This window comes from Ctenocephalides felis, unplaced genomic scaffold (genome assembly GCF_003426905.1).
Source record: "Ctenocephalides felis isolate EL2017-DRISC unplaced genomic scaffold, ASM342690v1 CF-g0.4_SCAFFOLD_00845, whole genome shotgun sequence".
Taxonomy (NCBI): domain Eukaryota; kingdom Metazoa; phylum Arthropoda; class Insecta; order Siphonaptera; family Pulicidae; genus Ctenocephalides; species Ctenocephalides felis.
Genome location: NW_020536999.1, coordinates 85,301,842 through 85,313,675, shown reverse-complemented (window position 1 = coordinate 85,313,675; position 11,834 = coordinate 85,301,842). Strand labels below are relative to the sequence as shown.

Genomic DNA, 11,834 nt, shown 5'->3' with positions numbered 1-11,834 from the left:
GCCGTGCCTGGGTATGTGGCCGCCTGCGTGCGAGCATTTTTTGGCCGCCCTTGAGAATAACATAATAGAAAAATATCAATCACATCACATTACATAAAAATCGATTCGTAACTTTTATGTTTTTTACGTTTCTAGTCATTCTGAATCGTTTGAGACTAAATTTGAAAAAAGTGTGTATATGAGCCGATTTTTAACTTTTGCCAATGTTTTCTCTGAAAAAAACGGTTAAATCAATTTCAAAAGTCATTTGATGTTACTAGACCAAGCCGTTTCTAATCAACTTTCGTATACTTCTAATAACTCACGTATACAATTTTTCGTACACGTTTTAGCCAAAAATCCTGCATCGTTTTTAAACATTCTGAAACTAAGCATAGCGTGTAATTTTTATGTTTTCTGAAACGTTTCTCAATGTTTATTTCTTGTACAATGATATGTAATTTTTAAATCATCTATAAAAAATAACTAACATGTTTAGAAAATTTGTACAAAATTGAATAATCTGCGATAGTTTTTCATATTGCAATTCATGCACTCATGAATTAATATATAAATTCATGCATCTTGCTTTAAGGCAAAGTTGCCACTTACACCAAGTTATACATTTATTAATGATTTGGAAACAAAGCTCTCAATAGCCGATTTTTGATTCGATCTCGCTTTCAATACGGCTGATTTTGACTACGGTCGTCTTTTAACTTTAATTCAGTGGACTTTTATTTAAAGCAACCGCTTTTTATTATGGCCGTTTTTTGTGTATGGCCGCCCCAAAAGGCGGCCGCCTGCGTGCGGTGCACGCATTACACGCTGGCCAGACGCGGCCCTGATTTGTACCAGAATGGCGCTTAGCGCTGTGTCTAGCCTGGGTGATTTTTTTTTAATTTTCAATTAATTAAAATTAGAAACAAAAAATTTTTTTCCAAAAGCAATTGTTTTGTTTGAACAAGCAGAAAGTTCTTTGAATCAATTAAATCGGACGCTTAGTTCTCTCAAAAACTGCCATTTTTTTAACATTTAGCTCTGTATCTCCGAAACCGCTGAGCCTACCTTTGCCAAAAACTAATAACCACTTTTCCCCGTCATTGCGAATTGATTGCTTTTTGGATTATACAAATCCGTTCTCAGAAAAACTCGATTTCTATTTTCTGCACTCTTTGCACTTTATCTCCGTAACTGCTGGACCTGCCTTTGCCAAAAACTAATCAGCACATCTCCTTATCAATAGGAATCGAATGTTTTTTGAACCATTCAAATTGGTTGATTCGTACGCCCGAAAACGTGGGCGAAAAATTGTATCCATACATACATACACACACACACACACATCCATTTTTTCTGAAGTATGCCAAAATGTTCAGAAACCTTCAAAACGTCGAGAAATGTAAAAATTTTCAATTCCGATTTTCGGCCCATTACAATAACTTACCCTACGGGAAGTTAATAATAACTTTAATTTACTTGTTGTTAATACTTTATAATCAAAATAAAAATTAAATTAAGTTAACTTCAGGTTTAAAGAGCCATATTTAAATATGTAAATCGCCAACAATAACTTATCGCGAACAATAAGTTTAAATATGTTTTTGAAACACTAAATTATAATATATTACATTAATTTAAATTATTATATATTACACTTGTTTTTGAGACACTATTATATATTACACTTGTAATATATACCATTCGTATCTCGCGCCAAAATAATTTTCCCAATTTTGAAATCGTCATTGATTATCATGAAGTTAACGTCATACCAAAAGCGCGATATTTAAATCGTTAAATTTTTTTTTAACTATTAGTGATTATTATTAAGATTAACAACTTCAATCAATAGTAAAAGTACATTACATTATTAAATACAACATTAAATCAATTTTCCATTCAAATCTGGCGCCAAAACTACTATTTCAATTTCACCTTGAAATGATTCATCTCCGTCGTTCGCGCTCGCTCGCTGTCAAGCGAAACAAACATCTGACACCATTCGCCGTATTTTCTTAACAAAACAATATTTATACAAAATTTATGTTCAATAACACTGTGTAAACCCATAACTTATTCATAACTATGACAGCAAGTAGAAAAAGCAAGAGTTGTGCTAATTATACGATGAAGGTAATCCTTAAATCCCGATTTAGATCAGCACGCCTACGTAGTAAGATATAGGATTTGTTGTTTATTTTTATTTTGTTTTGCAGAAAGTAGCAGCCGATCATGGAAAGTTCCTAAATAGGATCACCAAAACGCTTTATTATGGAAAACTACCGAATACTGATCGTTTTAGTATACCCATGTCAGGTAGGTTATGTCAGGGACAAGTAGGTCAAGATAAAAGATACAGAAAGAGCCCAAGAGTCTTTTTGACAATTAACTATTTAATTATATATTACTAGCTGACCCAGCAAACGTTTTGCTAAGTAAGGTATATTCTAAACAATTTCTAGAGAATCAAAAATATTAATACTTCAAGTGTATAAGGATGTGTTGTTTGAATTCTGTACACAATGAGGTATTATAAAAACAATAAACCCCATTAGTTTGTCTATATTTTGTCGATACAATCACACTGCAAGTTTTATACACTTTCCATAGAAAACATAGTATAATCCATACAAGTCTTTTTTGGTCTTTCGACTTATTGTTTACGTTTCAAGTTTTTCAGATTTTTTTTGGATTCTGGATTTTGTGTATAGTTGTAAAGAATACTAATGAGCTTATACAAAAATTTCAAATTTCTGCGAGGAGAGATAGAAAATGAATTAAGTATTTGTTCTTTGACCTGCTTTTTGAAAAGTTTCAAGTTACATTCGATGAATTAAAGTAAATTTAATAAAAAGTATTTATATAGAGCAGGACGAGGCCCAAAGGTCCAATTTGACTTTGAGCAAATATAAACTATATTGTAAAAACCAAACCAATCATATCACAAATAACACATTTCAAACGAACAATTATCTGACTACGTTCAGTAAAACTGCCAGCTACTTTATTATTGTAGAAATGTGCTTTTTTGATGTCTTTAAAAAATTTGTTATCTAGGCCTTTTTACCCCATAGACAGGGTAACTTGGAATGGCCAGGTGGCAAACAGGTTTAATGTCTTATTTTAATTTTAAAGGTATTTTCAAAATAATTACATTTTTAACTAATGCTAAGAAACTACTAATGGAAGAAAGTACTTTTATTATGGATTTTCAAAGATTACAGTTTATCTCCCGATAGCAAAGTCATGAGAATCACGGTTATAGCTGGTTATACATCTTTTTCCCTCTACTTTCAAATATTGTTAAACAATGCTTTACTAGTTTTTGACACATCGGTGGTGGACCTTTTTAACCCCGGACCTTCATATATTACTACAAAAACGGTCTCCTACAAAAACCAACAGGAATACAACTCCTCATGCCTCTTAAACTATCTGAAACTTTTGTGATGCATGTATTACTCAATCTGTACCTTAAACTAGCTGTAAGTGGAATTCTGTCTTGAGGCAATTATGGCATCGTGCCTTAAGGCAAATTGCTGGAACTTCCCGTATTGTAACGAAATGTTCGAGGAATACTGAATGTTTTCAAATAGATTATTATAAATATTGTAACATTGTCTAATATTTATAAGAATTATATAAACTGAATTGCAGAGTTGAAATTATTTGTAAAGTATATTAGGACTATAGTCAGAATTAAAAATAAAATCTGAAATATTTTCGATATACAAAAAACTAAAAAAAAAAAAAAATCGAAAATCAATTATTTTGTTAAGACAAGCAGAAAGTTCTTTGAATCATTCAAATCGGACGCTTAGTTCTCTCAAAAACTGCCATTTTTTACATATTTAGCTCCGTATCTTCGAAATGGCTGGGCCTTCCATTGCCAAAAACTGATAAACACTTCTCCCAATCATTACTAATTGAATGTTTTTTTAGATCATTCAAATCGGATACTCCGTTCTCTCAAAAATTCGATTTCTATTTTCTGCACTCTTTGCTCCGTATCCTCGAAACGGCTGGACCTGTCTTTGCCAAAAACTAATCAGCTCTTTTCCCTATCGATAGGAATCGAATGTTTTTTGAACCATTCAAATCGGTTGATCCGTGCGCCCGAAAACGTGACTGGAAATTTGTATCCGTACATACATACGCACACACACACACACACACATCCATTTTTTCTGAGGTATGCCAAAATGTTCAGAAACCTTCAAAACGTCGAAAAATGTAAAAATTTTCAATTCCGATTTTCGGCCCATTACAATAACTTACCCTACGGGAAGTTAATTACTAGAATAGTCCACTTGAAAATCACTATACTTTCCATCAGAAAAATATTTAGCGGTTCTCTTAGGGGCATCCAATCTTGGAGAGCAAACTCTATTTTCTACATAATCACCTTCAGTTATACGTTTGGTGCAGCTATTGTACTTCGATAAATTCTGGGAAATTATAACTGGGAAAATGTTATTCGACAAAATGTCCCTTTGATCGATACAAAATTTAGGTTCTGAATTTAAATAACATAAATAAAAAGTAATATAACCTAGAAAACATTTTATAAATACCAATGAGTATACAATTATACAAATGAGATCTTTCAGAGCACCATGTTTGAGAAAAATATGATTTGCAAAAAATTAGTGCTACAGCGCCAAAAAGTGTATTTTCATATTAACATTTCAAAAAAATTGATATTTTGAGTTTCTAGAAACACTTGCGATCCGTTTAATAACGTTTTTATGTATAAATAAAACTACAAACAAAACTACTACTAACAAAACATCCTATTAAACGTAATTGAACATCATCTGTCGAAAACGTTTGACATTTGACGTATTAGCCACCGTCCATTGTTTTATTTAAATTACGCTTTTACAAAAAATTTCAAATTAAAAATGTAAAGTTTCTACACGATTTTGAAATAATATTTCACCTTTCCGACAACTTACTCATTAGCACGAACTTTCCAAAACTAAGACTGGCCAAATCGGTTTAGCCGTTTTCGAGTTTTAGCGGATCATTTTATCGAGAGCACCATTTTTATATATAAGAAGATAACTGTCAGCATAAACAAGAGTCAATTAATTATTATTTCTTTTCCCAGAATTGGCAGTGGAGATGTTCTCCGAAGCCCATCGTGGCCACACTCTGCAAAGACTACAAATGAACTCGGCTTGCAACATATCTCGAAATGCCTGTGTCAACCCCTGCGCTCTCGTATTGGCTATGTTATATTTGGACAGACTACGTGATTGCAACCCTGAATATGTGCGACAAGTAGCCCCCAGTGAACTATTTCTTGTATCTTTGGTAAGATATAAAAATCATAAAATAGAAAATAATAAATAGACATCGTACCTTAAGGCAATTTTTTGGAACTTCCCGTACCTTAATAATAAATACTGCTTTTTAAATTATAGTTTGTAGAGCGTATTCTACAAACAACTTTGTGGATGTTTACAAGAAGTTTTTTCACATTTTTTTTAAATTTTATTTTTTCGGTAATTTTTCCTGTAGGGTAAGTTATAGTAATCGCAAAAAAATCGAAAATAATTTTATTTTATATATTTTTACGTTTCAGAGGTTTCTGAACATTTTGGCATACCTTAGAAAAAATGGATGTGTGTGTGTGTGTGTGTTCGGATACAAATTTTCGTCGACGATTTCGGGACCACGGTTTAACCGATTTCAATTATTCAAAAAACATTCGATTGCTCTTGATAAGGAGACGTGCTGATTAGTTTTTGGCGAAGGCAGGTCTAGCCGTTCCGAAGATACGCGGCAAAAAGTGCCAATAACGGTAACTCAGTTTTTAAGTGAGCGGAGCGTCCGATTTTGATAATTCAAAAAAACATTTTAATTGTATTGACAAGATGAAGAACTGATTAAATTTCTGGGAAGGCAGCACTAGCAGTTTCGGAGATGTAGTAAAAAAAGTAAAAAAAAGACTAACATATGTCTAATAAACATTTTTGACTGCAAAATGGCATTTCTTTTATTTTTTTTTATTGAGAGTCTATAAGGGGGCGTCCATTAATCTCGTGAGGGTTTTAGGGGGAGGGGGGGTTTGACAAAAAATCACGAAATATCACGTGCGGGGGGTATGGTAAGATATCACGTGTATTTATTTTTTAACTGATTTTTTTAAAAAAAATTAACACATTTTCAAAAAAAATCAAAAATTTTAGTTTTTTCACGTAACTAAAAATACACGTGATGTTTGGTGGGGGGGGGGGGCAATTTTGAATATCACCACGTATCACCAAGGGGAGGGTGGTCCAAAAATCCTCAAAAACTAGCTCACTTGATTAATGGACGCCCCCTAACCACTGAACCTGCCTTTCCAGAAATTTGAACAGTTCTTTGTTTAGTCAATACACATAAAATATTTTTTGAATTATTCAAATCAGACGCTCCGTTCTCTCAAAAACTGAATTAGGACTTTTGGTTCTATTTGCCAAAAACTAATTAGCACGTCTCCTTATTAATACGAATCGAAAGTTTTTTCAATTATTCAAATCGGTTGATCCGTCTTTCCGAAATCGCCGACGAAAATTTGTAATCGTACTCACACACATACATCAATTTTTTCTAAGGTATGCCAAAATGTTCAGAAACCTTTGAAACGTAAAGATATATAAAAATTTTAATTAAACGATATAACTAAGTTTTTGTGATTGTTTAGATGGTCTCTAGTAAGTTTTTGCATGACGATGGAGCTGAAGATGAAGTATTTTTACACGAATGGGCTGTCTCAGGGGGTATTACAGTAGCAGCCTTAAAACAACTAGAAAAAGACTTCCTAAATGCAATGGTAAGCATATAATTTTACAATTGCATGCAGAAATACTTGCAATATATATCTTTTTCCCCCAGGATTGGAAAATATTTATATCAGACTCCAAATTTTGGTCAGAGTTTGAACATTTAGAGCAAATTCTAGCCCTACGAGAGGCCAATAAGAGAGGCTGGTTTACTTACTCAGAGCTATCCCTTCTACTTCCTTCAAGCGACCTCGCCAAATTAATTCTCTGTGCCACCGGTATCCTAACCGTTAGCTACATAGCCAGTTTAATTGTAATGTTTGGAGCAGTCTTCATCACTAGCCAAATACCTGGAAATGCAATTAAGACTTATAGTGAAAGCCAAGACAAGTCCTGGTCAAATGAAACCTTTAATCAAGACATGGAATTAGATAGCAAATTGGATATTGATGTAAATGATTTATTAGACTTCAATTACACCTCTGAATTACAATTAGACAAAGATTATTTCCCCGATGATGTTAATAGATCTGCAATTGACTCGATTCTACTGGAGTATAAGAATTTAACTAAATGTTTTGACCGGGAAAAACAAGATTATCGTCATTTTATTAGAACAGCTACTTGGTATTCGATAATTTTTTGACTAACGTTTTTTTCTAGATGCTGTCTTCCATTTTGTAATAAACTAAACACTTGATAGAAAGAGGAACTTATTTAGTTTACATTCAAATCTAAATTATTTATATTTATTGGAACTGAAATTGCAATCATTTTTATAGAGATGTATATTTTTGGAAAGAATAAAATTTATATTTATGGAATTTTAGTTTCAATCTAATAAGTGAAATTTTGCTTTATAATCCAGTCATTTAAGTTTAAATTAGGTAAGAATCTCGGAATTTGAGATACCCAGCTGTAAGTCTGTAAATACTTGTATATTGACACCCTAAAGATGTCTCAAAACCTACATGTGGTAGGGTGTCAATACCATATGTAGGTTTTGAGACAACTTTTAGATGTCAATATACAAGTATTTACAGACTTACAGCTGGGTATCTTAAATTCCGAGGTGAACTTACTATAATGAACGGACTATAAGTATATTATTTTCAGAGATATTCAGAGATTTCAGAGATATCAGGAAGTCCGGATATGTCAAGATATTATAAATAAACGTAAATAAAAGATCCTAATATACAGATGCACATACTACAAATATATGCAATTGAATACTTTAGTTTATGAAATATTCCAAAATGATTAAGAGGTGTGAACACGTAGAAATATTGTCACAAATAAACGTAAAAAATCTTGATGTAGATACGTACTTAAATACTATAGATATATGTAGCTAATAGTTTAGTCATTTAAGCTTAAATTAGATAAGAATCTCGGAATTCCAGATACCCAGCTGTAAGTCTGTAAATATTTGTATCTTGACATCCCAGAGTTGTCTCAAAACCTGCATATGATATGGTGTACGAAACATATGTAGATCTTAAGACAACTTTTAGGTGTCAATATACAAGTGTTTACAGACTTACAGCTGGGTATCTCGAACTGCGCGGTGAATTTACTATAATGACTGGACTATTAATTATTACCCTACCATATGTAGGTTTTGAGACAACTTTTAGGGTGTCAATATATAGTATATACAGACTTACAGCTGGATATCTCAAATTCTGAGGTGAACTTACTATAATGACTGAACTATTAAGGCAATTTGCATGAACTTCCAAATATTTGTAAATAGTCTATCTAATTAATAACTAGTGGTGTATGGCTTTGTGCCTTAAGGCAAATTGCTGGTACTTCGCCAACCATAATAAAATATTTGAGGAATCTCAAATGTTTTCAAATAAATTATTATAAATATTGTAACTTTCATTATTCATATTTTATAGACAAAATGTAATAGCCTATAAATTGGACAACGATGTTTATATATGTTTAAACTTAATCGGATTTAAAATGAAGAACATTGTCTAATATTTATAAGAATTTTATATAAACTGAATTGTAAAGTTAAAATTATTTATTTGAGGTACACAAGTGAGCTTTAGAACTTTGGCTAGAATTAGAATTAAAGCTCGATATTTAAATAAAAATATTTTTTCGAAATTGAAAAAAAAAATTTTACAACTTACCGTAGGGTTTTTTTATAGGGAAAGAAATACCTTTATGCATTCGAGATTGGTCTTTTGTCTGGGTATGTCGGATTCAATACCGCCTGGATATAATACCGACTAAAACCTCCGCTTTGCCATTGCCTCTGGTCCCCACGGAAACCGCCGTAGGCATTACTTCGTGGGGGGAGGATCTAGAATGTTATAATTCTTAACTTGTTATAATAAATGTTATAATTCTTAAATTTATACTCATATTTTAAATGAGCGAAGTCCTATTCGCTCTCTATAGAACGCAGATCAATTAGCACATTTCTCGGAAATCTGTCTGTGGCGTTCCAAGCAGCCTCAGTTGTCAGCATCACTTCTACAACAGTATCTGTGGAGTAATTCTTCGCCTCAATATCTTTTCTACATCGTCTCATCCCGCGCACTAAATCACGGGCACACAAAGAACACGTGCTCAACATCTTCGATTTCGGCAAAACAATATGAGCAATGAATGCGGCAAGCTACCGTGTTTGAAGCGGTGTAGGTAGGCTCGAAAACAGCCGTGCCCAGATAGCATTTGTTTAATGTAATAATTCACTTCTCCATTCTTGCGATTTAGCCAGTCTCTGATGTTTGGAATGCGACGATGCGTTCATCTGCCCTTCACTGAAACACCCCACAGTTGCTGCTACCTGTCAATGCTGTTCTGCCTGTTCATCTATATCCCAACTTTTCTGGATTTACTTTTTGATATCTTCCTTGGTAAAAACTCCTGAAGCACTCAGACGATATATAGATTCTGCCATTCTCCGCGTAGTAACCACTGATTATGATGTGTGTGTGTATGTATGTATGGATACAATTTTTCGTCCACGTTTTCGGGAGCACGGATCAACCAATTTGATGGTTCAAAATTCCCTTTTCTCCCAAAAGTGCGAAATGCGCAAGCAACTCTTAAAGCACTCAGACGATATATAGATTCTGCCGTTCTCCGCGTACTGTGTGTGTGTAGGCATGTATGGATACAATTTTTCGTCCACGTTTTCGGGAGCACGGATCAACCAATTAGAATGGTTCAAAATTCTTTTTCTCTCAAAATTCCACGATTCCTATTGATATGGAGATGTGCTAATTAGTTTTTGGCAAAAGTCGGTTCAACCGTTTTGGAGTTACGGAGCAAAGAGTGCAGAAAATATAGAAATCGAGTTTGTGAAAGAACGTGGCATACGATTCGAATGATTGAAAAAAAAAAATTCAATTCGTAATGATGGGGAGTGATTAGTTTTTGGCAAAGAAAAAGGCAGGTCCAACCGTTTCGAAGATACAGGGGTAAATGCACAAAAAATGGCAGTTTTTGGGAGAACTAAGCATCCGATTTGAATAATTCAAAAAGTTTTCTGCTTGTTTTAACAAAATAAATCTTTTGTTTCAATTTTTTTTCAAAAAAATGTCTTTTTGTATATCGAAAATAATTCAGATTTTAAGTTTAATTCTGGCTAGAGTTCTAAAGCTCACTTGTATACTTTAAATAAATAATTTTAACTTTGTAATTCAGTTTATATAAATCTTATAAATATTCAGTATTTATAAAAATCTATTCAAAAACATTTAATATTACTCGAACATTTCGTTACACTGCGGGAAGTTCCAGCAATTTGCCTTAAGGCACCATGCCATACACCACTAGTTTAATATATTGATTTATTATTGACTAAGTCGATTATTTACACATGTCTGGAAAGTCATAACTTGCCTTATGGCAAAATACTACTTACAATTAGTTCAAATTTGGTCTTAAACGATTTAGAATGACTTGAAACATTGAGAAAACAAAATTAAGAAATCGGATTTGAGGAAACAAAATTCTTCTGATAGTTAAAAATCAAAAAGTTGATTAGTTTTTCGTAAATATCGGCGGAGCCGTTTCTTCTTAATTAAATCTTGAATTTTTTTGACGAACCTGGTAATATATTATAGACATATGATTATCGATTCCCAACCAATATCAGTTTTTGAATGTTTAAAATCGATTCAAGATTGTGGGTTAAAACGTGGACGAAAATTTTCTACTTTTCTGCTTATTATAGAGCGACTAGACTACTTGACCGATTATCGCGCAAATGCTCGTCCGTACCGAGTTACATCGAATGGCTTTTAACTTTCTCAAATCGGTCCAGCCGTTTTTGAAAAAACGTCGACGAAAGATCAAAAATCAGCTTTCTCCCAACAATATGCTTTATCCAGATTTGGTCTCAAACGATTCAGAATGACTTGAAACGATGAGAAAACATAAAATTAGCAAATTAAATGTTTTTGCAAAAACAAAATTCTTCTCATTAATTATTTGTAATATACTTCCATTTTCATATTGTAGTCCAAATGCACTAATTTTTTAATAACAGAAAAAGGTTATGGCATTATGTTACGCTCCAACTTCCATACATTATGGTACTGAATCATACTGAATACTGTCAAAATGTCATGTATTTGCTGTGCATTCAGGCGTTTTACACATAAACTGCAACGACACTCGTATGTTATGAAGCTTGGTCAGAAAGACCCTGTTATCTAATATTGTTTTTTGACATTTGTGCGGTTTCTAGGTTAGGTTTTGTATCTGACAACCTGTGAAATACGCCTGACTGCACACAAACCACATGGCTTTGTCAATATTTAGTGTGAAAAGTTCTTCATAAGATAGCCTTGCCATAACATTGGTCTGTTATGTGGCAGAATCCGTCCATATAACTCCACTATTATAATGAAGTCAGTCTTTCACTTTCACTTACCTAAATAAGCAATCCAAATATAATTATAAAATATCATAAAAATTATATTTCATATTAATCACTTTAAATATAATATAAGACAAATATATTAACAAAAAAAAATTACATCTTACGATGTACGTAGTATGTTTTCAACGATACATAATTCTACTAGAACTATATAACAT

The 11,834-nt window shown here is 32.8% G+C and overlaps 1 protein-coding gene across 1 annotated transcript; it reads left to right on the top strand.

Annotated features, from left to right (window-relative positions):
- The first annotated feature begins 1,982 nt into the window (after positions 1 to 1,982).
- On the top strand, positions 1,983 to 7,487 carry LOC113363467 (protein CNPPD1-like). Its single transcript, XM_026605968.1, has 5 exons — positions 1,983 to 2,115; positions 2,199 to 2,298; positions 5,096 to 5,301; positions 6,677 to 6,805; positions 6,868 to 7,487. The coding sequence occupies exons 1-5, from the start codon at positions 2,068 to 2,070 to the stop codon at positions 7,399 to 7,401; spliced, it is 1,017 nt and encodes a 338-aa protein (XP_026461753.1). The 5' UTR covers positions 1,983 to 2,067; the 3' UTR covers positions 7,402 to 7,487.
- Positions 7,488 to 11,834: the final 4,347 nt, after the last annotated feature.